We start from the raw sequence: 27,272 nt of genomic DNA on the forward strand, positions 1-27,272 counted from the left end.
GCAGTGGGGCCAGGATGTGTTCCCACTTTATTGAGGAAGGAGGAAACTTCAGATTACCCCTTCTTCTTCTGCAAGACCTGGGGGTGAGGCTGACACAGGGGTGCCTTTGGAAGGAGTCCCCAGGGAGGGAAACTAGCTCCTAGAAGCCCACTTGGGGCTTCTTCCCCTTGATCTCCTGCCAGGGAGGGGAGAGTCCATTCAGGGCTGGCTCCCTCCCCATCACCCTCATCTCTTTGCCGCTCCTCCAACTCTGCCCTCCCTCCCGGGCCTCCATTCTGTCCTCCTCCATGGATCTCTCTTTTTCTGCCTTTTCTGTCCTCCTGGTCTCCCCGGCTTTAGTCCCCCTCATCCTGATTGGTTCTTTTTCCTTTGTTTTGCCCTCCTGGCTTGGTGTTCAGGATTTCGCTCCTAGTCCATGATCTCTGGCCCTCCCCTGTCCATCTGTTTCTGGTCTCTTTGTCTGTCAGCACCATTACTTTTCTGGGTGGGGGGCTCTTGCCTTCTCCAGTCCTGGGGAGTGCAGACTCCCCGGGCACCTGCACTCAGGAGCCTTCCGCCCTTTGGAGAACCCTTAGCTCAAACTCCTCCTTTGCCCCTCCCCCTGCCCTGCTCACCTTTAATTGAGATGCTAATGAGGCTTCTGTCGCTTCCATCCCAGCCTGGCGGGCGGGCTCCCTAGCCAGGCCGCTGCACCTGTCAGGTGAGGGGGAGGAGAGGCTCGCCTGCCAGATTCAACTGGAAAGGAACCAGTCCCAGTCCAGCCACAACCTGGGAGCTGGGAGCAGGAGGCAGTCCAGACGTCCTGGAGGCCTTTAGGCCGTGGGACAGAGGGAGTCAGGACACAGTCCAAGGCCAGGGACAGAGACACAGGAGAGAGCCCACCCAGACTGAGAGGGGGCAAGGTGGGGAGGAAGAGGAAGAGGCAGGATCAGAGAGCCTGGCACACAGACAGGAGACCGGCAAGGAAGAAGAGAGCTGAGAAAGAGACCCAAAGAGAAGCAGAAAGGATAGAGAGAGGGGGAACACAAGTCAACGCTGGGACACAGAGGTCCTGCAGGAAGGAGACTAAAGACAGGGCAGACTGATCTCTGAGACAGAAAGGGAGTGCTGGGACAGGACCCCAAAGGTATCTTCCTGTGGAAGCCCAGCTACAGCTCTCTGGCCTCGACTCCTGCAGGTCAGCCTGCTCCTGGGAAGGTGGAGGGAGGGAGAGAGGGGCGGAGAAGAGGGGGCTCCCAGCGGGGCCAGGAGCACCGTCACTCTGGGTCAAGATGATGAGGGGGGAGGCACCAGGGCTCAGAACTTCAGCACTGACTGCTCCCCCATGACCCTCCAAGGCTCATGAAAGGAGAGCAGCGTGAGGAGCAGGGGCCGGGCCCCGAGCCCGCGGTACCCCCGCAGCCCACAGAAGAGGAGGAGGCCCTGATCGAGTTCCACCGCTCCTACCGAGAGCTCTTCCAGTTCTTCTGCAACAACACCACCATCCATGGCGCCATCCGCCTGGTGTGCTCCCAGCACAACCGCATGAAGACAGCCTTCTGGGCCGTGCTGTGGCTCTGCGCCTTCTGCATGATGTACTGGCAGTTCGGCCAGCTGTTCGGGGAGTACTTCAGCTACCCCGTCAGCCTCAACATCAACCTCAACTCCGACAAGCTCGTCTTCCCCGCCGTCACCATCTGCAACCTCAACCCCTACAGGTCAGTCCGCTGTGCGGGGGGCAAGGCTGGGCCAGAGCGGGCAGGGGCAGACCACACATGTGGCGGGAGGAGGGGGTACTCCTGTCCCCTAGGAGATAGGGACTCCCTGACTTGATGGGCTGGGGGCACTGGCCAGCAGGGCCCTCGCACTGCCACACTGCTTATCCACAGTGTGGTTGTTGGAGCAACAGTGCCCTCCCCTTCTTGTCCCTTCTACCTCCCACGGGTGGGGGGGGGGTGCTGATGGAGGGAGATGCGGCTACCCTGAAGGGAAGGGTAGAGATCATTCCTGGCCCTTCCCCAGATTCCCCAGAGTGAGAGGAGGGTGAAGAACAAGGCCTCCTCCACCTTGAGAGAAGAATGTGGTGGAGAGGGGAAGCTGCGGCAGGTGCTGCGGGTCGTGGGTGGTGGGTAGGAGCTGGCAGACCTGTCTCTTGGTGTTGGTATAGAAGGGGGAGTTTGTTTTGGAGAAAGTGACGTGGGGGTGGCAGCCAAGCAGTCCCAGAGCGCTGAAGCTGGGGTGGAGCCAGAGGAGACCAGGACAGGATGGAACCCAGCCCCCTGGTCCTCTGTTCCCCCAAAGACCAGGTGACCACTGAGGTGCTTTCTAGCTCACCTACCCAGGTGCCTGACTTTTAAGTGCTGGGTGTGTCTTGCAGTTTTGGGTTTCATGGGTGTTCTTTGCCAGCTTTTCTCCTGGGAGCTGGAGGGGATGGTGACCACAGAGAAGAAAGGAGGGCGGGGCTGGGTGTTTATATACACCTTTTATTTGTGTTCATTCATTGGGTCACCTTTGCTGGCACCTGGAACTTGCCCCCACACAATGTGAGGCCCGGGGCAGATGGGATCACTCATTCATCCAGTCTTCCCCAAAGGCAGGTAGGTTCAGGGGGCCAGAGGATAAAATAAGATGAAAGAGACAGGCGCACAAATAACAGCCGGACGAAAAAACAAAGGAACGAGCCAACCCCCAAAACCAAAAACACAAGGCCGAGTGAGCGATCAGTCCAATAAAGACTGTGAGAGTCATAGTCTCTGCCTTCAGGGAGTGTAAGATTTATGGGTGCCTGCGGGGTGACCACACAGAGTGTGTGTGTGTGTGTGTGTGTGTGTGTGTCCCATTACGGATGATGGAGATTGGTCACATACTAAGGGTGGGGGCCCCCCCATGCATTCTGTTTGTGTCCGAAGGTGTGTCACGGACCAATAAGGGTTGGGACGTCCTGTGCCCCAGAGAAAACACTGTGGGCCATTCCAGGGATTGGCCTCCATATGCCCTCCTGGCAAAGGGCCCATTTCATGCACCAGCCGCTGCTAAGTACTCTGCAGTACCCCCAACTCCCCCACCAACCCCATGAGGCAGGGACTGTTATTATCCTTATTTTACATTGGAGGAAACCGAGGCAAAGACAGGAGAAGGCCACCGAGATAGTGACCTAGCTGTGACTCATCCTCTGGTCACAAACCCTTGCCTCTTCTTAATTCCCTAGGTGCAGGACATGGAATGGATGAAGTTTGTAGTCAGACATTTACATGTCATTTCCTGGCACTCCTTCCCCTCCCCCTGCCCGAGGTCAGCCTCACTTTTCCTCCTTAGTGCCCATGGGCTTTTGCTTCTCTTCTTCTTGACCCTCTGCTGCTTCCCTGCCCTGATCTTTCCCCCACTTATTCCCCTTCACCCCCTTGGGTCATGGTAGACCACTCTGAGCCAGCAGGGAGGGGAAGACAGGCAGGTGGGAGGGACCATAGGCTGGGTAGCAGGCTTGTGATAAACACTGTGCTCTCACACAGGTGTGAGACAGAGAGGGCCAGGCTCCATCTTTTGAGGCCTGTATATTACCTAAGGTTCTGCAGGGGCTGGGGTCATGGGTAGGGGTAATGGGCAGGCCACGAAGAAGCCCCAGGGATTGAGACCAGAGCAGCAGGCTGGGAGGCAGGTGTCCACAATAGAAAGAATCTATCTGGCATGACTGACTGATGGCCTCAGGGCTTAGTGGAGAGAGTGCGCCCGGGGATAGGAGGGGAGTCTGGGAAGGCCCCCCAGCAGGGGGAACAATGTGGACCTCCTGACATGGGCTCACCCCTGTGCTGTGTGCTTTATTTATTTATTTTTTTAAAGCTTCTTCTTTTTTTAAATTTGAGAGAGAGACAGAGATAGTGAGAGAGATATTGAAAAAAAATGTGAGTGGGGAGGAGAGGGAGAAGCAGGCTCCCCACTGAGCAGGGAGCCCCATGGCTCCATCTAGGGCCCTGGGATCATGAGCTGCAGGCAGATGCTTAACCAGATGAGGCACCGGGGTGCCCCTGGGTGCCTCATAAAGGACTGTCTCATAGAAACTTGGCAAGTCTGGGTAAGACATTATTATTATTTCCCTTTGGGAATGGAGGTGATATGATTTGAGTTAGTAAACTGAGCACTTTGAACAAATAATAAAGAAATAACGACAACAATAGCTAATACACGAATTCTATAGTACTTAATGTGTGCCGGATAGAAGTTTACGTTTTATGTGAAATTATTTAATTCTCACAAAAGACTTCTGAAGTCGGTACTAGTATTAGGCCCACATTATATATGAGGAGCTGGAGGCCCAGAGAGGTTGAATAACCTGCTGGAGTCACACAGGCAGTCACTCTGCCACACCCACCCACGGACCCATCCCACTGAGCAGCCAGTGCATCTCAGGTTACCGCTGAGTCACAAACCCAGTGTGTTTGATTTCAAAGCTCTTTCTCCCTCTGCACTTTAAGGAGGAGCCTGGTAAAGTGCCACAGGGTTGCAGGCTGCTGGTGGGGTCCTATGAGGAAGAGCAGGAATAAGATGAGGGGTACTTGGGGTGCCTGGAATGGTTCAGTTGGTTTGGTCAGGATCCCAGGGTCCTGGGGTTCAGCCCCATATTGGACTCCCTGCTCACTGCAGAGCCTGCTTCTCCCTTTACCTTCCACCCCACCAGCTCATGCTATCCCAAATAAATAAATAATTAAAAAAAAAAAAAAAAAAGCTTTGGAACGGCAGGTGCAGGGGACAGGCCAGATGCGTGATCCCTGAGGGGGGAGGTGCAGACCAGTGGACAGGACAGAAGAGCTGGGGAGAGAGCAGAGTCAGAGCAGGGGTGCCCATAGCCAGCAGCCGGATGTCCCTGGCCAGCAGAGACAGAGCGGTCCTAGGCTGCTAGGACATTTCCAGAAGAGGGGGCAAGGGGCTGAAGACCTTTCATACTAAGCAAGGAAGCGCTAAGAATCCAGTGTGAAGGGTCAGCCAGAGCAGTCCCGTTCTTTCTTGGAAACAAAGGGTTTTTTCTCACCTGAGAGAGAGCCTGTCATATCCATATCGAGGGAAAACAGAGCCTGAGAACATATTATTCATCTAGTCCCAGGAGGGACTGAGGCTGGACCTAAGGCAGAGCTTGAGATTCTCAGCAAAGGAGGTCATAGGATCCTTTCCCAAAGATGGTAAATCCCTTCCCAAGATTGTGCAGGGGTGGGATGAGGAGAGGGGTAGTTTCCCAAAGAGAGAAGCTGTTGGTGGGGAGGGCTCTGAGCTGGGCCTTCTATATCTAACCCTGCAGGGTCTGGAAATCAGGCTTTGTGGGTCGCAGACTGGGCAGGGACAAGAGCCCAGACTCTTAGGACTGCCCTCCTCGGCCCCCAGTGATGGGCTTCTTCTCGGGTCAGGACCCTACCCACCTCTGTAACAGCTGTCCTTTCAAAGTACTTCCTTGGGGGCACCTGGGTGGCTCAGTTGGTTGAGCATCTGCCTTCGGCTCCGGCCACGGTCTCTGGGTCCTGGGATCGAGCCCTGTGTCGGGCTCCATGATGAGCTTGGAGCCTGCTTAGGATTCTCTGTCTCCCTCTCTGCCCCTCTGCCCTCCCCCACCCCTGCACCTGTGCACCCTCCCTCTAAAAACAAACCAAACCAAAACAAAAAACCAAAACTTTCTTCCTTAAATAGAGCTGCAGTTGACCTCGTTAAAACTTCTAGCCTCTGCTTCTGGTTCTGTCTCTTTGAAGCAACCCTAAAGACACCTTCTCCTTCACCCACTGACTAGGACACTGCAGCTTGCAAAGTCCACCAAAGTCCATCAGATTCGGATCCTCCTAACAAGCTCCTTAGATAAAGGAGAGTCCTCTCTACCCCATGCCCCCCACCCTTGCCTCTGCAAGTCAGATGGGCAAACGGAGACTCTGAGAACCTACGGGCTTTGCAAAGGTCGCCCAGCTGTTAGGCAGAGGGGCCAGGATTGGAATCTGCTCTTAGGCTCTACCTTTTTAAGCCCACAGAGTTCCATGGTGGATAAGCAGCAGGCAGGACCCCCGTGTCTCCGTGGCCTGCACTTCTCCACCAAGATGGGATGAAGGCCTAGGCAAATCCAAGGTTGCCCAGTGAGAAGGGCTCTCCCGTGAGAGCAGTGAGAATAAGACAACAGCAGGAGCTGCACAGTGCCTCCTTGGCCGGGTGTTTTTCTCAGGACTTTTCCTGTATTAACTTATTTACTCCCCATAATAACCTGATGCCGCAAGTACTATGAATAGTCCCATTTTACAGGTGGTGAAGCAGAAGCACAGAAGATAAGTAACTGCTCCAAGACAAACCATCTAAACTGTGAGCAGGGCTCAGACATCCATCTGCAGAGCCGATTAGAACTTAGTTTCTTAGTTTTGGGATGAAATGGTTTCTCGAGCTTTCAGTCCCTGGGCTGTCCCTCCTCAGGACAAGCATTCGTTTGGGAACATGTATTGTTCTTAAAATGTTGCAGCCGGGACTGAGTTGAATATGCGGTCTGAGAGCTCAGAACTGATTCTAGAGGGGCTGACTCTGGCTTCACAGGGGCGGTGGTGGGGCTCACTGCTGAGGGGCTGCTCCAGGGCACCTGCCTGTGAACACAGTGTGGTGAAGGCTGAGTTCCCAGAGGTGGGGTGTGTGTGTGTGTGTCTTGAAGGGTTCTATCAGGGCTGTCTGTTCCCAGCCCGCTGGGAGGCAGGTTGGGGGCGCTGAGATTTGGAGGAGAATGGGGCTGAGGAAGGGGTCAAAGAAAGGGAAGTCAAGGAGTCTAGGTGGTCCCTGGAGGACAGAGGGAGGAGAGTAGGTCCCCAGATGCACACTGACTAGAGAGGAAGCTGGTGAGTTTCCAGGGCTCATCCTGCCTAGTGCCTCCGGAAGGCTGAGTGCAAAGGTTCTGCTAGGGTCCTCCTGGGAGTGGGATGAAGGCCTAGGCAAATCCAAGGCTGCCCAGTGAGAAGGGCTCTCCTGTGAGAGGAGGCCACCGAGGGGAAAGAGGGAGGGAGGAGCGGCACACAGGGAGGCAGCAGGGATCTCAGCCCCTAAGCCTCTCAGTCTCCCTGCTCCTGCTAGTCTATCCTGAGCAGGAGATGAGGGTCTGGAGGGGAGATGGCCAGGTGCTGAGAAAGAAGATTTTGCTCCCCATTCTCAAGCGCTTCTGAGCCCAGAGGCAGAAGTAGTGGGAAAAGCAGGGACCATGAAGTCAGACAGGCCTGGGCTCAGATCTTGGCTCTGGGACTTCCTTGCTGAATGGCCCTAGAGAAGCTGCCCGGGTGATGGATGGTCCTCAGTTTCTTCAGCTGTCAAATGGAGATAGTAGTGTCTGCCTGGCTGAAATGTGGGAGGGTGTGGGAGCTGGGTAGTGACCATGGCTGGGTAGGAGGTCAAGGTTTGAAGTCTGGGCTGTTCTGCTGAAGCCCCCATGTCTGCATTCTTTATTCCCTCCTCTGCCCTGCTCTCTTTCCAGCGCCCTCCCGCTTGCAGGATAAGAACTGATGTCATTAGCGGGTTTTACTCCGCATCACTTCTCTTAGTTCTAGCTGTCAGCCGAAAGGGAGGGAGGGATTTATTTTCTGAAGGGGGAATTTGGGGATGCTTCTCCCTTCCTTAAACAACTCCCCATCAACCAAAAGGAGAGAGGCAGACCTTGGGGGAGGGAGTGTGTTTTCTGTGGAGCCTGGCCTCTTCTGGAGGTGGGGTTGGGGTCTCATCAGAGACCTCTCTGGAAGAGGCAGGAAGGAGCCAAATAGGAAGGGGGACTGTCAAGGGGGAAACTGGCATAGGGACAGCCTGGAGCTCTTTGGAGGAGCAGTGTGGCTGGAGAAGGTGCTAGAATTTCTGAGTCGAAGATGAGGGTGAGAGAGTGTACAAGGCAGAAGATGGACGCAGAGGAACTTGAGACAGCTTAAGGAGGTGTGGAAAAGGAATGCTCAGCCAGAGATGTGGTGGCATATGTGACAATAACTCCAGCCAAGGTGGCAGACCTCGATTCTTCCTATGTGAATGGGAGAGAGACGGTTGCGTTTCTCAGGCTTCGGACTCCTGTCCGTGTCTTCCAGATACTCAGTGTCCTGTTCATTTCGTGTCACTGAATATTTTTTTACTTAACCCCCTGAGACCTTCACGTGGTATGGAGATCTAGTGTTATGCCCCTTTTACAGGTGGGGAGACTGAGGCTGGATTCAGAAAGAGTGAGTTACTTACCAACATGACCCAGCTGGAAGTGTGTGTTGGGAACACCAGGACGTACATCTAGTTAATTCTGGGTTCAGTGCTCCTTCTGGGGCAGCTTGTCAACCTCCTAAAATAGCCAGCTCTGGCAGGGAAAGAGTGGAGGACAATAAGATGGCAGGAGTGCTTTCTGACCCGGTTCCTGGCTGGGTAGACTTGAACAAGGCACCTGCCTCAGGTTTTTCACCTGCGAAAAGGAATGACAATAGTATTAGCTGACAGTGGCCAGCAGTTTGCTGAATTATACTGAATATTACATTAAATTATGTCCTTTCTAATACCACAGCGCCTGGCTCAGAGTAAGTGCTCAATAAAGACTAGCCGGTTCTGCCATCCTTTGAATTACCCAGTCACAAGCAAGTCTCTAGGAATGTCAGACACACACCTCTGACCTGAGCTACATTTTCTGAAGAGATAAGGGGCAGCTGGGGCTGATGCCTGGGGCTCAGCCAGATAGACTTTATGAAGGAGGGAGAAACCGAGCCTAGTGGAGGAGACAGTGAGGGTATGGCCTAGAGACTGGTTAGGGCCCTGGGGTTCTTATAAAACAACCTTGTTTGGGCCCCACCCTTTCCCACGAAACCCGAATCTCTGGCATTACTCCTGACACACACGTATTTGACCTCTTCTCTTCGCTTCTCTTCCCTTGCTCTCCTCTTCTCTCTCCTTCCTTCCTCTCTTCCTTCCTTCCTTTCTCTTATTTTTTTTTTAGAGACAGAAAGAGAAAGGGTGAGTGAGGGGAGGGGCAGAGGAAGTGGGAGAGAGAGAATCTTAAGTAGGCTCCATGCCTAGCCTGGAGCCCAGTGTGGGGCTTGATCTCACCACCCTGAGATCATGACCCAAGCCAAAACCAAGAGTCAGATGCTCAACTGACTGAGCCACCCAGGTGCCTCTTGACTTTTTCTTTAATTGAAGTATAACTGGGCACCTGGGTGGCTCAGTCGGTTAAACATCAGCCTTGGGCTCCAGTCATGATCCCACAGTCCCGGGATGGAGTCCCATGTGGGGCTCCCTGCTCAGTGGGGAGTCTGATTCTCCCTCTCCCTCTGCCCCTGTTCCTGCTCCTTCTCTCTCTCAGATATACATAATTATATACATATACATTTTATATACATATATACATACATGTGTATATATACATATGTATGTATATATGTATATAATTGATATACATGTATATGTATATATGTATATGTATGAACATATATGTATATGAACATGTACATATACATAAATATACATATATAATTGTGCATATATATACATATATATATAATTGATATACAGTAACATGCACAAATCTTAAGTTCTCAAGGAAGTTTGACTATCAAGATCCTGAACATTTCCATTATCTGGTGGCCCTTTGAAGTCCATTCCTCTCCCTTGCCTACTGTCATTCTCTTACTTCTGTCACCATCAGTTAGTTTGACCTATTCTCGGATTTTTTAAAGGAAATCACACTTTTTTTTTTTTTTTTGGCATGTGTCTGGCTCAACTTACTGATTACTGTATTTCTGAAATTCTCCCATGCTTTTTGCCTCCTTTTATTGCTGAGTAGTATTGATGGACACTTGGGTTGTTTTCAAGCTTTTTGCTCTTATGAATAAAGCTGCTATGAACATTCACGTACAAGTCTTTATGTTTTCATTGTGCTTGAATGAATAGCTATGAGTGGAATCGGGTAGAATATCCAGAAGTGAAATTGCTGGGTCATAAGGTAGATGGGTGTTTAACTTTGGTAGTCGAGGGCTACCAAGTGGCCCTCAACTGTGCCATTATAGACTCCCACCAGCTGCAACTCCAGCTGCTGTCCATTCCCACCAGCTGCAGCTCCAGCTGCTCTCCATTCTCACCGGCATTTGACATTGTCAATCTTTTAGGCTTAGCCTTTTTTTTTTTTTTTTTTAAAGTAGGTCCCATGCTGGGTGTGGAGCCCAAAGCATGGCTTGAACTCAGGACCTTGAGATCAAGACCTGAGCTGAAATTAAGAGTCAGATGCTTAACTGACTGAGCCACCCAGGTGTCCCTAGGTTTAGCTTTTCTAATGGATGTTAAATGGTGCCTCATTCTTGTTTGTTTTTTTTTTAGAAGTTTCCCTTTCTTAAAATTTATATTTTTTGTTGAAGTGTAGTGAGGACTAATTATATTGAGCACCTTTTCTTTCTTTCTTTTTTTTTTTTTTTAAAGATTTTATTTATTTATTTGACAGAGATAGATCACAAGTAGAGAGAGAGGGAAGCAGGCTCCCTGCTGAGCAGAGAACCCAACACAGGACCCTGAGATCATGACCTGAGCCGAAAGGCTTAACCCACTGAGCTACCCAGGTGCCCCTGTTGAGCACCTTTTCATGTGTTTAGTGACTATTTGTGTATATCTTTTGGTGCATTTTTACTTTTTTTTTTTTTAATTTTATTTTTTTTTTTATTTTTTATTTTATTTTATTTTTTTTAAACTTTTTTTTTTTTTTTTAAAGATTTTATTTATTTGTTTGACAGAGAGAGATCACAAGTAGGCAGAGAGGCAGGCAGAGAGAGAGAGGAGGAAGCAGGCTCCCTGCTGAGCAGAGAGCCCGATGTGGGACTCGATCCCAGAACTCTGAGATCATGACCTGAGCCGAAGGCAGTGGCTTAACCCACTGAGCCACCCAGGCGCCCGGTGCATTTTTACTTTTATTGTCTTTTTTTGGATTTGTTTTTGGTTCATTTAAAAACAATTTGCCTTTTTATTGCTGATTTGTAAGAGACCTTTATATTGCAGGATAAGGCCTTCCTAAGGTGTTTAAAATTTATTTTACTTAAATTCAATTAATTAACATATAGCATATTATTAGTTTCAGAAATGGAGCTTAATGATCCATCAGTTGCTTCCTTAGATATATATATGTGTGTATATATATAATATGTATAATACATATATGTATATATACACACATATATGGTATATGTATATAATATATGTATATGTATTATGTACGTATTTTTTTTACCAAAAAACATAACCTTAAGGTCATGAAGGTGTATCTTCGATGTTTCCTTCTAGAATCTTTCTGCTTCTGAATTTTATGTTTGGGTCTATGATCCAACCTGATTTAATATTTGTGTATAAACTGAGGTGGAGGTTGAGTTTCCTTTTTTTTTTTTTTTTAATTTTTTGTTTTTCTTCTCAACATAGCATACATCTGTTTGAAAAAATTATTTTCATTAGGTTTTGTCAAAACTCAGTTGACTGTATATGTGTGAGTTTATTTCTGGACTTTATTCTGTTCCCTTAATCTATTGTCTGTCCTTACATAAGCACTGCCCTTTTTTGCTGACTGAGGCTTCACAGTGAGTTTGAAGTCAGATAGAGTTAAGGACTCCAGCTTTGCTCTTTTCCAAAATTGTTTTGAGGGATGCCTGGCTGGCTCAGAAGAATATGGGACTCTTGATTTCAGGGTCTGAGTTTGAGCCCCACATGAGGTGTAGAGATTACTTAAAAATAAATAAATAAACTTAAAAACAGAATTGTTTTGACCACTGTACATTCTTTCCATTTCCACAAACACCTTAGAATCAGCCTGTCGATTTCTTCAGAATGTTTGCTGACCCATGAACTCATGTAACTCCCCATTCATTTTGGCCTTTGAGTTTTGTCAGCATGATTTTCAGGATAAAGCTCTTGCCTACCTTTCATTAAATTTATTCCTGGTATTTGATGTTGTTTATTTTATTTTATATGGTGTTGTTTTGTGATTTCATTTTTCCATCTTTTTGTTGCTATTATCTAGAAATACAGTGAATTTTTGTACATTGGTTTTGTATACTACAACCTTGTTGAATTTATTAATGTGTGTTTTGTTTTGGTAGATTCTAGCCCTAAGGCACTGCTATTATGGACTTTCATGATGGAGAGGGTAATAGGGCCTGTACGGGAAGGAATGTGATGATTTACACTGGACAGTGTTTAACTTCTAGTGTTTGGGCCCCACCCATCACTCATTAAAACTGAGTCTTTGATGGGGAGGGGCCGTGTGTGCGACATCTGTAGTTTTAAAGTTCCTGGGGAAGTTTAGAAGTGCAGCTCAGCACCCCTAATTTAGCAGGTGCTAGGTGGCAGATGGGCCCAAAGGCCACTTCGGGAGGCCCGGGGGGCCCGGGGGGCCCGCGGGGACCCGAGTGGGATGACCCGCACACCGCGGATCCGAGGGAGCGTGTGGGCGCAGGACGAGGCCACACCCTGTCCCTGCTTTGGAAAAGGGCAGAGGAGTTCCGGGCTCTCCTCTCCGCCAGGGCGAGTGGGAGGAGAGCGCCCCCCAGACAGGCGCCTCACGCCTCTCCCTTCTGATAAACAGGCCGTAATAACGCCGTCACCGCAGAGGCTCACAGTCCCCTTCACTGCCCCCGCGGAACACCTTGTCTACACCCCCACGTCCCCCGCCCTCCGGGAGAGCCCTGGTGCCACCAGAGCTATTCCCCGCAGGCTTCTCCTTGATGAACCGACCTCACCGGTTTCGGGCGAGGAAACTGGGGCCCTCAGGGGCCCGGGATTCGCGCGAGGCCGACCCCTCAGACCGACCCCCTTCCCAACACCCCTTCCAGGGACACGCAAATTAAAGGGGAGCTGGAGGAACTGGACCGCATCACCGAGCAGACGCTGTACGATCTGTACAAATACAACTCTTCCAGCACCGTGGGGGCCCACCCCCGCGGTCGTCGCGGCCTCGGGGAGACTTGGCCGCACCCCCTACAGCGCCTCGCGGCCCCGGCCCCGCCCTCCCGGGCCCGCCAAGCCCGCAGCGCCAAATCCATTGTGCAGGACAACAACCCCCAAGTGGACAGGAAGGACTGGAAGATCGGCTTCCAGCTGGTAAGGCCCCGCCCCCTGAGCCCGGGAGGCCCCGCCCGCCGCCCCGCCCCGGCGCCCGGGCCCGGGGGCCGCCGGGTTCCTCCTGAGCCTGGGATCCGCCTGCCTTTCCGGACCAGGCTTCAGTTGCCTAGCGACGGGAGGCGGGATCTTGTGGGCCAGCAAAATACTTTAATTAACTAACACCTTTCTGTGTGCGGGCTTGGGGGGGGGGGGTCTCCTCGCCCCGGCCTCTGTGGGAGCGTTCCAGCGGCCGGAAGTCAGCTCTGTTGTGAAAAAAGCACCTTTCTGAATTGTCAGTCCCCACCGGTGGGGCTCAGTTGGGACCCACCAGTAGGGAAGTGGGGCTCTGCCGGCCTAAGAGAGAAGGAGGAGACAGGAGAAAGACTTAAAAAGATTGTTTTAATAAAAAGTAAAATGGACAATAAGCGGAAGTGGGGGAGTAACAGGAAAGAAGAGAAACCCTGTTTGGGGAGAGTGGACCATACAGCCAGGAGACCTGGGTTCTCGTCCTAGCTCAGTTACTAGGGCAAACCTCTTGATTCCTCCGTCTTGCCATCGGTAAAATGGGGAGACGAATGCTTGCTCCACCCTCTTGCAGAGGCTGTAGAAATGACCCACAAAGTGTTTACAGCTCCCCTTCTCCTTAGCCAACCACTCCCTTAAGCCCCTGCTTTCCTGGTCCATTCTCCTCCGGGCTTCAGCTTCTGTCTGCCTTCTGTTCTAACCCCCTCCTGGCTCCCCACCCCATCTATTAGCCCTGGGGACCCCAGACCACTCCATGTTTGACCTCAGCCTGTCCTGCAGCCTGTCCCCTGCTGCCGGCCTTCTGACACTCTGTGGTCTCTGTGTCTAGTGCAACCAGAACAAATCGGACTGCTTTTACCAGACTTACTCGTCAGGGGTGGATGCAGTGAGGGAGTGGTACCGTTTCCACTACATCAACGTTCTTGCGAGACTGCGAGACACTTCTCCGGCCCCTGGGGAGGACATGCTGGACGACTTCATCTTCGCCTGCCGCTTCAACCAGGCCTCCTGCAGTCAGGCGTGAGTCCCTCGTGCCTGCCCTCCGTGCTCCCCACAGGGTCTCCTTCCCCGAGGCCAATCTGAGGCTCATGTGGGCCGCACCCGGCACCTGGGGAAATGCTCACATGCAAAGAGGAGAGGAGGGGCATGCACCTACCTCGCTCAGGTCCAAACCTCTGTCCTGTGGATTATCCTGCAGGGGTTCTTGGTCTGAGTGAGGCAGCCTAGTAGGGATGCCCTGGAAAGGCTGGATGAGGTTGAGGTCTGGCTTTCAGACTCCCATGGCTGGAAGCTTGCATCTCCATTTTTCTAAGGCCTGTTTGTCACTAGCCCAAAACTCAGAAGTGCCTGGGAGGTCATCTTCTCAGAGGAGGTGGACAGTAATGGTTTGGTGGAAATAGCATGGATTGAATCAGGGAGTGAGCCTGAGTCCCTGCTCTGGCTCTGTAACTTCCCAGCCAGGTGACTCAAGGTATTTGATATCGCTCTGCAGAGAGCGTTTCTTTGTTTATAAAATGGGAGAAAATGAGATCCGTTCAATGTTCATTCAGCAAATACTGTTTACTCTCTGGGCTGTGTGCCAGTCACTGTTCTAGGATACACCAAATAGGAAAATATATATAACTTTTGGCCTTTTGGCATTTCTATTCAAGCCATGAGGATGTTGATTATACCCATCTCCAAGTTCATGAGATAAGTGTGAGGGCATTTTATAAACTGCAAGGAGACTTGGGTCGCATCACCCTTGAACTCCAACAGATAGATGTGGCTTGCCCTAGGTTTCCAGGGCAACCCTAGCTAAGGATCCTTCCCACTCCCCTGCAGTGCCCGCCAGGCATTACCTGGGTCAGAACTCCAGTCATTACGTCCTCGCAAAGAGGTCCTCGCAAAGAGGTCGTGGCAGGTGGCAGCCTCTGGCTCCTCCTACCCCTGCCTTCCCCTCTTTTTTTTTTTTTTTTCCTGCCTTCCCCTCTTACTCCTGCTCCATGAGCTTCACGATTTCAGCGGCCATCTGGCTGTCTCTGCCTGGCTGAGGAAGGGTGCTGAGGCAGCATCTCCACTCTCTAGGGGCCTTTCCTTCCCATGTCACTGCAGCACGGCAGCAAGGACAGATGTCACCTGCTTCTGCCCCCATCCTCACCTGGCACACACACTCTGGCCCGCGTATGGGGGATTTTGTTCCTGTTTCTTGTCTTCATGTTTGTTTGAAGACAGGAGCTACCTCCTGGGAAGCTCACACCTGCCATCGAGTGTCTCTAAATGTCACCTTTCCAGAGGTCCTCTCACTGTGCCAGCCCCCTGCTAGTACCTCCCCATCAATGGAAAGTCCAGAGTTCATCTCAGTCTTGACGGTTAGGTCACTTCCTTAGCTCAGAGCCTGCAGCATCATCATATCTCACCCAGCTTATTATAATCCCCTCCCATTGTCTTTTGGACTCCAAATCCTCTCTTTATTCTGCAACTACCACCCCAGTGAGTCTTGCTTAAAATCCTCCATGGTCTCTCATGGCCTCTGGAATCGAGTTGAAGCCCCTTGTCATGGCTTTCTCCTTTTCTCTGTAATCTTTTCTCTAATAACAGTTGATTGAGATACAACACACCATAAAATTCATCCTTTAAATATATACCATTGAGTGATTTATAGTGTATTCACAGAAATGTGCAAGCCCGATCTAATTTTAGAACATTCTCCTCACCCCGAAAAGAAACCCTGCACCTACCAGCGGTCACTCCCCATTCCCTCCCCTCCTCCACGACCTTGGAAACCAGGAATCTACTTTCCACCTATATGTATTTCTTGTCGCGGGCATTTCGTATACATAAAATCATATTCTATGTGGCCTTTTGTCTCTGGCTTCTTTCACTCAGCATGATGTTTTCAAGCCTGTCCATGTTGTAGCATGTATCAACACTTCATTCTTTTAAATTTTTTTTAAAAGATTTTATTTATTTGAAAGAGAGAGTGAGAGAACACAAGCAGGGGGAGCAGAGGGAGAGGGACAAGCAGAGGGAGAGGGAGAAGCAGGCTCCCCATTGAGCAGGGAGCCTAATGTGGGGCTTGATCCCAGGATCTTGGGATCACAATCTGAGCCGAAGGCAGACACCCAATGACTGAGCCACCCAGGTGCCCCTATTCTTTCTAATTTGAAATTTTATTTATTCTTTAAAATTTTTACTTATTTATTAGAGAGAGAGAGTGAGCATGAGTGGGGTTCTGGGGTGGCAGAGGGAGAGGCAGAAGCAGACTCCCTACTGATCAGGGAGCCTGGACCCTGAGATCATGACCTGAATTGAAGATAGATGGTAAACTGACTGAGCCACCCAGGGGTTCCCGCCCCCAACCTTTTTAAAAAAGATTTATTTATCTGTTGCGGGGAGGGGCAGAAGAAGAGGAAGAGAGAATCTTCAAGCAGACTCCCCACTGAGCATGGAGCCTGACGGAGGGCTCGATCCCACCACCCATGAGAACATGGCCTGAGCCAAGGTCAAGAGTTGGATGTTCAACTAACTGAGCCACCCAGGCGCCCCAGCTGTTTGTTCTCTTGATGGCTGGGTAATACTCCATTGTATGGCTAGCCCGCATTTTATTTATCTGTTCCTCAGCTGATGGACATATGGATTGTTTCCGCTTCTTGACTATTACGAGTAACGTGGTTATGAACATTTCTGTACAGTTTTTTGTAGGGATGAATCTTTTGATTTCTCCGAGGCATCCACCTGGGAGTGGAATTGCTGGGTCATAGGGTAATTCTGTATTTAACGTTTTGAGGAACTGGCAGACTGTTTTCCAAGTGGCCATCATCCCAGTTTCCATTTCCCCAGCAGTGTATGAGGGTTCTAAACCCTCCCCTTCCTTCATTTGCTACCATCTTTTTTTTTTACTTTATAACCTTAATAGCAAACTTATATAGCTCTTCCTAAGTGCTAAGCCTCATTCAAAGGGTGATTTCATCCTTACCACACCCCTGTGAGGTAAGTACTGTTATCATCCCTGTTTTACTGAAGAGGAAACTGCAGTACAGAGAGATGAAGTAACTTGATGGGTCCCATGGCTCCTGCTTGTTCAAGCTGGGGTTCACATGTGTGTAGTTGAGTTCCGAAGTCTGTGCTCTTAACTGCCCCGTTCTATTGCTTCTCATAGATTCCCCTATTGTGCTGGATGTATATCTCTCTTTTTTTTTTTGCAAAATGTGATTGAGATGTATGTGTAAGGGGTGGTGCCTCATTTCACCTTTTTTTCTTAAAGATTTTATTTATTTGAGAGAGGAAGAGAGGGTGAGAGAGAGAGAGCATGGGGATGAAGGGATGAAGGGGCGAAGCAGGCTCCCCACTGAGCAGAGAGCCCAACGCAGGGCTTGATCCAGGATCCTGGGATCAGGACCTGAGTCGAAGGCAAACACAGCTGACTGAGCCACCCAGGCGTCCCTCGCCTTTTATTTATTTGTTTTTTTAGTAAGCTTTATTTTAAGGTGCATCCTTGTTGTTCCATCTAATCTGTTGATTCCACCTGCCGCATAGAGCCCGTGGTGGGCATCCACAACGTCGTACCTGTCTGTCCCCTCTCTCCCCTGAGCAGGGCTCATAGGCCTTCCAGGATGGGCCTCTGTTCACTTCCGGAGCCTCTTCTTTCCCTCCCTGAATCCAGCCTTTGCTCTGGAAATGCTGGCTTGCTAGCACATCCCAGAATGGGCACCCATCTTTCACATCTCTGGGCTTTTGTTCTTTAAGGCCAGGGGAATATTCCAGATCATCTAGTTCCAATCTCCTCCTTTGACATACGAGAAAAATAAGCTTAGAGAAAATGACTTGCTCAAGGCCATCCCAGCAGAACCTGGCTCATTCCTGCCCTGGGTGCTGACCTTCTTCCTCTCAGCTCTGTGCTCACTGCTGGTCTCACGGGCTCCTCCAACCCTGTTCGCTCCCAGTTCTCCACTTCATTTTTTGGCCCCTGTTTATTAACCATCTTCTCTATTGTCTGTATGCCAGGAACTGTGCAGTTAACCCAGAGATGATACAGAGATGAATGAGATGTGACCCCTGTCCTCAGGGAGATCACAGTCCAAATGGGGAACTAAGATACAGATACATGAGAAGCTAGGGACACTGCCAAAGTCTTCGTAATGCAGCACAGCGACACCAGAGAGGTCACAAGGCCAGTGAGGTCAGGTGGCCTGGGGGGAGGAGACTGGACTAGAAGGTAGAGGACCCGTTTTTGAGTCTCAAGTTTGTCATCATTGTTGGTGTGACCTTGGGCAGCTCCTTGACCTCTCTGTGCCCTGGCTTCCTCTTCTATGATGTGGGGATGATCCCTTCGATTGGTAAGAGTGGCTTAGGGAGCATGGGTAAAGCTTCCAGGGTGTGCCAGCACATAGTAGGTGGTCAGGAAACCAAGATCACCGAAAGTTCTCTCTCTGATCCCCTACATTTCCCTTTCTGATCCTACTTTCCCTCCTCCTGGATAGGAATTACTCTCACTTTCATCACCCGATGTATGGGAACTGCTACACTTTCAATGGCAAGAACAGCTCTAACCTCTGGATGTCTTCTATGCCTGGGATCAAAAATGGTAAGCCATTCCTCATTCCCGCCATCCCTGACCTCTGCCTCAGGGCTTCCTGCAGCCCTGCTCACCCACACTTACCCACCTTGTGCTCATGTCCTAGAGATGCTGTGTACCTTTGGGCTCCCCTATAACATGCCTGTCTCTATCCTGGAGGAGTCTTCTCTGTTCTTTGTCCCCCTTGGCACCACTGGGTCCACTCCAGGTGTGCTAGGAATCCCCGTCCCAATTCTGCCTGCCCCACCCCTCCCCAGTCCAGTCTAGGGGTTGCCAAATCCCTATGTAGGTCTTCCTGACCCATAGGAAGGCCCTCCTCAGGAGCAGTAGAGACTAGGCAGGTGGGAGAGGGGATTTCCATCCCCTAACACATCTCCAACTCCGCCCCAACTTTGCCCCCTCTGTACTCGCAGGTCTGTCCCTAACACTGCGCACAGAGCAGAATGACTTCATCCCGCTGCTGTCCACAGTGACTGGGGCCAGGGTCATGGTCCACGGGCAGGATGAGCCTGCCTTCATGGATGACGGTGGCTTTAACTTGCGGCCTGGCGTGGAGACCTCTATCAGCATGAGGAAGGCAAGGGTGCTGCCGGGGAGGCATGCGAGGGGAGAGCCACAGGTCGGAGAGAGCAGGAGAATTGACTCAACAGCCCGAAATCCGTAGAGGGAGATCATGTGGGGTGGGTCTGGGGCTGGTGGAGGTCTTCAAGGAGCAGCGTCGGGGACAAGGGGCTGGAGAAGTAGGGAGCCAGTGTCCTTGAAAGTATCCCTGGGATAGTCGTTGGGGGCCCCTGGGGGTATGTTTGGAAATGGCCAGGCAGACAGGAGGGGCTGGCTGGGTAGGAGATATAAACCCTCTGGGCTGAGGGAAGACAGAGAATTCAGGAAGGGGCCTGGGCCACTGGCTCTAACTGAGAGCCTCTGACTTCTGACCTCTGACTTCACTGTGCATGCGGGTACGCAGGAAGCGCTGGACAGGCTTGGGGGCAACTATGGTGACTGTACCAAGAATGGCAGTGATGTCCCTGTGGAGAACCTTTATCTTTCCAAGTACACACAGCAGGTGAGTCCAGCCTGTTTCTATGGCAACCATCTCCCAGTCCTGCCCTGTAGGTCAGTTGAAAGTTGGAGGGGTATATTTGTGTGTGTGTATGTGTGTGTGACAGGTGGAAAGAGGGGTTCCCTTCCCTGCTGTGTGGAGAGGGCAGGCCTGAACCCCCTTTCCCATCACCCTCCTCTCCTCCAGGTGTGCATCCGCTCCTGCTTCCAGGAGCACATGATCAAGCAGTGTGGCTGTGCCTACATCTTCTATCCACTGCCCAAGAATGCAGAGTTCTGTGACTACAGGAAGCACAATTCCTGGGGTGAGCCTGTAGGGAGCCCCAGTCTGACCCTGAGCCCCAGGACTTTCTTGGAGTGGGAGTGAGCGCTCCCCTCTGGGACCCTCTGGGATGCTAATTCTCTCTCTCCCCTGTGTTCCAGCCCTTAGACTCACTTCTCGGTTTCCTCTCACTCTCTCTCCTCTATCCCCATTCCTCCCTCTCAGCTTCCCTCTTTGCATTCTGGCTTCTGTTTGTTTATAGAGAATTGCCCCATTTAAAAATAACTTGCAGCATAAGGAAGGAAAAGCACGTGAGGAAAGTCTTTCTGAGGTCCTGAGATCCCAGTGCACACTTTGCCTATAGCTTCCCCACCTCACTTGGCAGGTGCTGGGCAAGGCACAAGACTGCTCACTGGGTGCTGGAGGAAAATACTAGAAGTTATATGGATCTCTCCATCTTCTGTTCTGTATATGTTTTATAATATACCTAATGGATCAGTTCTCTAGTAGCAAGTATGGAATTTATAAATCAATACATAGAGAGTTACTTATTTAAGATTTTTTTTTCAAAGATTTTATTTATTTATTTGACAGACAGAGATCACAAGCAGGCAGAGAGGCAGGCAGAGAGAGAGAGAGAGAGAGAGGGAAGCAGGCTTCCTGCGGAGCAGGGAGCCCGATGTGGGGCTCGATCCCAGGACCCTGAGACCATGACCCGAGCCCAAACCACTGAGCCACCCAGGTGCCCCTTATTTAAGATTTTTTTTAAAAAAGATTTATTCATTTATTTGGGAGAGAGAGAGAGAGAGCACGCCCGCACGTGCACATGGTAGGGGAGGGGGAGGTGCAGAAAGAGAGGGAGAGAGGAACCCAAGCAGACTCCTTGCTGAGTGCAGAGCCTGATGTGGGGCTCGATGTCCCAACTCTGAGATCACCACTTGAGTTGAAACCAGGTGCCCCAATTTAAGAATTTTTTTTTTTTACCTACAGGAGGGCACAATCAAAAAAGTTTGGAGAGCTCTGAAATCTCCAGGTTTAGGAGTAGACCAATCCCTGTTCCTTTCTGTAACTATAGTTGAGTCATGCTGCATGGAAGCTCTGTACTAAGAAGCTGAGAGAGAAAGAAAATCCCAAACAAGAAACTAGAAAGTAGAGGGTTGGCAGTCCTGGGGCACATGCTCTCACCTGGTTCCACTGACTGGTCCTCCTCCCCGGGCTCCCCTGGGCCCAGCTCTCCTCTCACTGGTGGCTGTGCTGGAGGAGGTGAGCCTCTGCACATGTGAGGGGACCCTGGAGGTTAGCGTCTGCCTCCTTTGGTTCTGTCCCTGTGGATCTTTCTGCCTCCTCCCTTCCCTGGGTGTGCTCCCCACAGGTCTCTCCCCCTGCCCTGTAGTTGGGAGTCCCCGCCTTCCTGTTCTCCTCTCTCCTACCTCAGGTCAGAGCACACCAGAGCTGGAGGGAAACTCAGGGTCCATCTGGCCTCACTGTCTCCTTTCTCAGATGAGCAAGCCAAGGCCCAGGGGGAATATGTGATGTGATGTCCCCGTCCCATGTGCAGAGTGGGGACTCCCTGCCCACTGCTCTTTGCTGCACTCAATGTTCTGAGTGGCTGTGCGTTTGAAGATCTGGGAGAGAAAAGTAACAGTGCTGATTGCTGAGAAGCCAGGAGGATAGGGGAGAGGAATGGGGGAGTGGGGGGAAACATGATCTGCTGTTCCCTAAGGATCTGCTGTTCCCTAAGGATTCCCGACTTCCCAGAGGAAGTGGCCCAGCTGCCCCCCTGCTTTGCCTTTCCAGACCAACCCCCACCCCCCACGCCCCCGTCCTGGCAGACGGGGATTTGGGTCAGAAATGGACGACTTCCAGAACGGGCAACTGAAAGTAGCAGGAATGACACAATAACCTTACTTAGAACTTGGTAAAGAGGGGAGAAGGGGGATCTGTAGAGTCATCTTCCCAACCTTTTTTAGGTAACAGCTTATTGAGATCATTTATCTCCCATTTAATTCACCCATTTGATTTTAGTATAGTTTTAGTTTTCAGTATACTCACAGAGCCATGCGGCAGCCAGAGTCAACTTAAGAACATTTCTATCACTCCCGAAGGAAACTCTTTTTTTTAAAGTTTTTTTTTTAAAGATTTTATTTATTTATTTGATAGACAGAGATCATAAGCAGGCAGAGAGATAGGCAGAGAGAGAGGAGGAAGCAGGCTGCCCACTGAGCAGAGAATCTGATATGGAGCTCCATCCTAGGACCCTAGGGTCATGACCTGAGCCGAAGGCAGAGGCTTTAACCCCCTGAGCCACCCAGGTGCCCCTAAAAGGTTTTATTTATTTGTTTGTCAGAGAAAGAGCACAAGCACGGGGAGTGGCAGGCAGAGGGAGAAGCAGGCTCCCCGCTGAGCAGGGAGCCCGATGCATGCGGGGCTCCATCCCAGGACCCTGGGATCATGACCTGAGCCTAAGGCAGATGCTTAATGGATTGAGCCACCTAGGTGTCCCCCCAAAGAAACTTTTTACCCATTAGCACTCTGAGCTCCCCATGTCCCGCACCCACAGCCCCCCTGTCCCAGCCCAGGAACCACTAATCCACTTTCTGTCTCTACAGATTTGCCCATTCTGGACATTTCATGGGACCGGAATCCTATACTGTGTGGTCCTTTGTGACGGCTTCCAGTATTTATTTATTTATTTATTAAAAGATTTTATTTATTTATTTGACAGACAGAGCTCACAAGTAGGCAGAGAGGCGGGGGGTGGGGGACAGGCCCCATGCTGAGCAGAGAGCCTGATGTGGGGCTTGATCCCAGGACTCTGAGATCATGACCTGAGCCCAAGGCAAAGGCTTAACCCACTGAGCCACCCAGGTGCCCCCGCTTCCTGTATTTAGCGTATGATTTTCCAGGGTCATCACGTGGTGGGATCTAGGGGTACTGGGTTCCTTCTCAGGGCTGAAGAATAGTCTATGGTACAGCTTTGTCTCGTGTGTTTACCCGTTCATCAGTTGACAGACACTTGGCTTGTTTCTATGTCCTGTTTCTGTTTCGTGTGTGAACATGTGTTTCAGTTCTCTTGGGCATATACCTAGAAGTGGCGTTTCTGGGTCATATCGTAACTCCATGTTCGACATTTTGAGGAACTGCCAGACTCTTTTCCAGAGGGGCCGCACCATTTCACATTCCCAGCGGTGAAGAAGGACATTTCTAGCTTCTTCACATCCTCCCAGACACTTACTTATTTATTTCTTTAATGGCCATCCTGGTGGGTGTGAAGTGGCATCTCACTGTGGTTTAAGCACGTGCTTCTTACACAGTTGTTCCCAGTTTTCTTTTTGACTTTAAGATTTTTGTCCATATCCTAGTCATCTTTACATGGATGTGTCCTGGGTTGTATTTGGGTTTGGGTTTTTCTTTTTTTTTTTTTGGATTTAAAAAAAAAAATTCCTGACTTAGCTTAATTTCTTTTTATTTTTTTTTTAAGATTTTATTTTTTATTTGACAGACAGAGATCACAGGTAAGCAGAGAGGCAGGCAGAGAGAGAAGAGGAAGCAGGCTCCCTGCTGAGCAGAGAGCCCGAAGTGGGGCTTGATTCCAGGACCCTGGGATCATGACCTGAACCGAAGGCAGAGGCTTTAACCCTCAGAGCCACCCAGGCGCCCCTTTAGCTTTATTTCTTAAACAGTTTTTGGTGCCTCCACTTGGGTGGCATTGCTATAATGCAACTTGGGATGTGTGTACCCACATATCTTGGGAGACCACTTGGATCTGGGGTGAAGAAGGTGGAGGTGCCCCAGGAAAATGGGCACATCTCTGCACCCACAGGTTACTGTTACTATAAGCTCCAGGATGCCTTTTCCTCGGACCGCCTGGGCTGTTTCACCAAGTGCCGGAAGCCATGCAGGTGAGTGTCTCCTTCCCCTGGGGCATGGGTTGGGCAGCTGGCCACTTGGCTGGGGAGAGTACAGGGTACTTGGGTAAGCCTTTGAGTGGGGGACCCTCACCACAAGCACTGAGCTCCTTTCTCCATCTCCAGTGTGACCGGCTACCAGCTATCTGCTGGTTATTCACGATGGCCCTCAGTGACATCTCAGGTAAAGTGGGTGTGTGTGTGTGTGTGTAAAACTGTGGTCTTCTCTGGGTATGTATATAGATGTGTTTGATGCCACACCATACTCTGTAAGCCTGAAGAATATGGGATGACCCCATTGACACCCCCATTCTTTTCCAGGACTGGGTCTTCCGGATGCTATCCCAACAGAACAATTATACTATTAACAACAAAAGGTCAGTCCTGCCCTGATCTGGCTGGGGAAAGGAGTCCGTGGGAGGAAAAATGAGTCTAGGAAGAGGATGTGATCAGGGGAGGGTGTTTATGAGGGTCTGAGAAGTTAATCCATTGCCATTTCTTCTACCCTCTCCTTGACTCCAAAGAAATGGCGTCGCCAAACTCAACATCTTCTTCAAGGAGCTGAAATACAAAACCAACTCCGAGTCTCCCTCCGTCACGGTATGTCCTTACTGAGTCTGTGATTCTCTTGGAGGTCTTAGTGGGTGGCTGTGAGGGAAAACAAGGGGGTGCCTCTGGGGGGCCACAGGGGTCTAGGCTTTGAAGGTAGGGGAAAAGGAAAGGAGAGGGGACAAGGATGAAGGTTGAGAAGGTTGGAAGAAGGGGAACTTGGACCGAAGAAGTCTCTGGGTACGGCGACAGGGAAGGGTGTGCCAGATGGGTATGACTTGGACAGAAGGGGTCCAGGGAACCACCAAGAGGCCGAAAGGGGTGGGTGTGGGCCTCGTGGAAGGAGGGATGGGGCTCTTCTTCCACCTTGGCCCTCATGGTCAGTGTGCCCTTTTCCCTTACAGATGGTCACCCTCCTGTCCAACCTGGGCAGCCAGTGGAGCCTGTGGTTCGGCTCCTCAGTGCTGTCTGTGGTGGAGATGGCTGAGCTCGTCTTTGACCTCCTGGTCATTACAGTCCTCATGCTACTCCGGAGGCTCCGAAGCCGCTACTGGTCTCCAGGCCGAGGGGGCAGGGGCGCCCGGGAGGTGGCCTCCACTCCAGCCTCCTCCGTCCCCTCCCATTTCTGCCCCCACGCCACATCCCCCTCCTCATCCCCACCAGGCCCTGCGACTTTCCCAGCCTTGACAGCCCCTCCCCCTGCCTATGCCTCCCTGGACCCCTGCCCATCTCCATCCAGCTTGGTGAGGACCAGTGCCTCGGCCTGTACTCTGGGGGAGCCCTGAGAGGGAAGGAGAGTGTCCCCCTCCACCCAAGGCAGGCGCTTCCCCTGGTGGGAGGGGGAAGGCTTGGCAGGATGAGAGAAAGTTTGGGGACTTCCTCTCAGAGCTGCCCAACTGCCTTTGGTGTGGGGGAGGGAAGCAGGATGGGAAAGGGGCTATAGAAATGGCCAAGGAACCTGCCCGGAATGGCCCTGTCTCCTGCCCTGTACCCTCTGGTCCTGTCTTGAGAAGACGCTGATTTCCCTTCTCAAGTGCAAACAAGTCTGCCTTTCCCTTGGATCAGCCAGGCTAAACTTGGAGCTTCGACAAGAAACCTTCCCTGGAAACCGCTGGCGACCGGAAACAAAACACAAGCAAGAGAACACAAAGGCATGCACATTTCCTACCCAGCCCCAGGCCTGGCCTCACTGCTTTCCAGTAGACACGTTAGCACCTCTTCTTGAACTTGAGTGGGGAACACCACCCAAAAGCCCCCTTTGTTAGTTCTTGGGCAATTCCCCTTTCCAGGGCAGGGACTGGAGCAGACCAGTGTAGGAAAGGCTTGGCCATTCTTAGGTGGCCCCAGGACTCTTCCAGTCTCATCTGCCCTACGTCCCCACGGAGCCATATCCCAGTGCCTCTGCGTCCTTTATACCTCTACATATTTGCTCCAGTTCTCTGCTCAGCCTGGAAGCTTTCCTCACCATCTGGAGAATTCCTGCGCATCCCTTAGAACCCTACTCTGACACCACTACTTCTGCAAAGACTGCGGTTCCTTCTTGTCTTCCCCAGAGTTGATCACTTCCCTCTCCCCTGGACTCCCGTAGCACAGCATAACATCTGTTTTAGAGCTGATGTTGCCTGATGTTTAGAGCTGATGATTTATGCTTTCTTGTTCCTTTGTGCCTGCCTCCCCAACTAGACTGTGGAGCTCCTTGGGGTCGGGGACGGGGTCTTGTTCATTTACGTATCCTCAGGGTCTAGCCCGGTGTCCAGCTTAGAGCAAGTAGGCAGGCGCTCAATAAATATTTGCTGCATAAGGAATGTCTGGAGAGCTGTGCAGGGGCACCATCGAGGAGGTAGGGAGGGGACACAAGTCCTTGGGTCACTGCCCAAGCTTGTCGGAGGTCCCAGGGTGGGGCGAGGGGACAGACCCTCCAAAGCCCTTGGCTTCACAATGGAAGCAGCCATTCTTCAGGGGTCTTGGCAGAGACCAACTGTACCGCCAGCTCCTCTGTGGGCATCGCTGAGCACCTGCTAGGTGGCCAACACCATGTTAGGGTTGGATGGCAAAGCCATGGTGCTGTCCCCCTTAGGACACCTACTGGGCAGTGATTGGGATGACTCACCCTCGTCCACGGTTGGAACTTCCTTTCCCTCCCCAACTTTACTTACGTCATCAGTCATCACCTCTCCAACTGCTAAGTGCAATTGGAGTGACTCCGCACCCAGTCTCAAGATAATGCCCTCACCTGCCCATCTCCCCATCAACTGCCCAGTAGTTTGTTAGGAGGGGTGGGGTGTGGGGGAGGATGAGACACAGGCCAGTTCGAACCTTCTGGAACCTCCAAGCCTGGTATATTCTTATCCTCTCATCACTGCAGAGAGCAGCAGCAGGAAGCCTTATGCTTGTATTAAAGGAGCAATGGGGATGTGAGTGGAGCCCCGGTTTTTGGAATCCCGGTTCCTTCCTCCATTCTAGCATCAGACCCGGAAGCCGGAAGTTACTCTTCCTCATCTTCAAGGACAAGTCCCTGCTGCCTTGGTCTTACCCCTCTCAATTACAATCTTCCCTGTCCTGAGGAGCCACGGGAACCTTGGAGAAGGAGGGGTAGGCCGTGAAAGGAACGGAGAGGTAGAAAAGATTGTGACAGGAACTGACGTGAGGACTTCAAACTTCCCTTTCCTAGACTTGAGCTGATGAGGGGAAAATGGTGGTGTCACAACCTCTGTTTGAACCCTCAGGTTCAGCCTGTCTTTGTCTTTGCTCTCTGGGCCTTTCCTCTCCCAGGCCCCAGACCCTCTCCTCTGGCTGCAGGACAAAGCCTGGAAGAGAGTGATCAGCTCCTCCTCCCCTCCCCCCACAACCCACAATGGAG

At 51.2% G+C, this 27,272-nt stretch overlaps 1 protein-coding gene across 3 annotated transcripts; it reads left to right on the forward strand.

Moving 5' to 3' along the window:
- SCNN1A (sodium channel epithelial 1 subunit alpha) lies at window positions 1-26,213 on the forward strand. 3 transcript variants are annotated; one of them, XM_082742728.1, is made up of 13 exons: window positions 1-83; window positions 1,338-1,697; window positions 12,786-13,053; window positions 13,907-14,097; window positions 18,540-18,643; window positions 19,048-19,211; window positions 19,599-19,697; window positions 19,881-19,998; window positions 23,779-23,857; window positions 23,990-24,047; window positions 24,185-24,240; window positions 24,388-24,463; window positions 24,817-26,213. In XM_082742728.1, exons 2-13 carry the CDS (start codon window positions 1,342-1,344, stop codon window positions 25,195-25,197), a joined length of 1,950 nt encoding a protein of 649 aa, XP_082598854.1. In that variant the 5' UTR covers window positions 1-83; window positions 1,338-1,341; the 3' UTR covers window positions 25,198-26,213. The 3 variants fall into 3 exon arrangements, with proteins under 3 accessions (XP_082598854.1, XP_082598855.1, XP_082598853.1); XM_082742729.1 differs by lacking the exon at window positions 1-83 and adding an exon at window positions 622-700; XM_082742727.1 differs by lacking the exon at window positions 1-83 and adding an exon at window positions 728-1,177.
- Window positions 26,214-27,272: the final 1,059 nt, after the last annotated feature.

This window comes from Mustela nivalis (assembly GCF_964662115.1).
Source record: "Mustela nivalis genome assembly, chromosome: 7".
NCBI classification, from domain to species: domain Eukaryota; kingdom Metazoa; phylum Chordata; class Mammalia; order Carnivora; family Mustelidae; genus Mustela; species Mustela nivalis.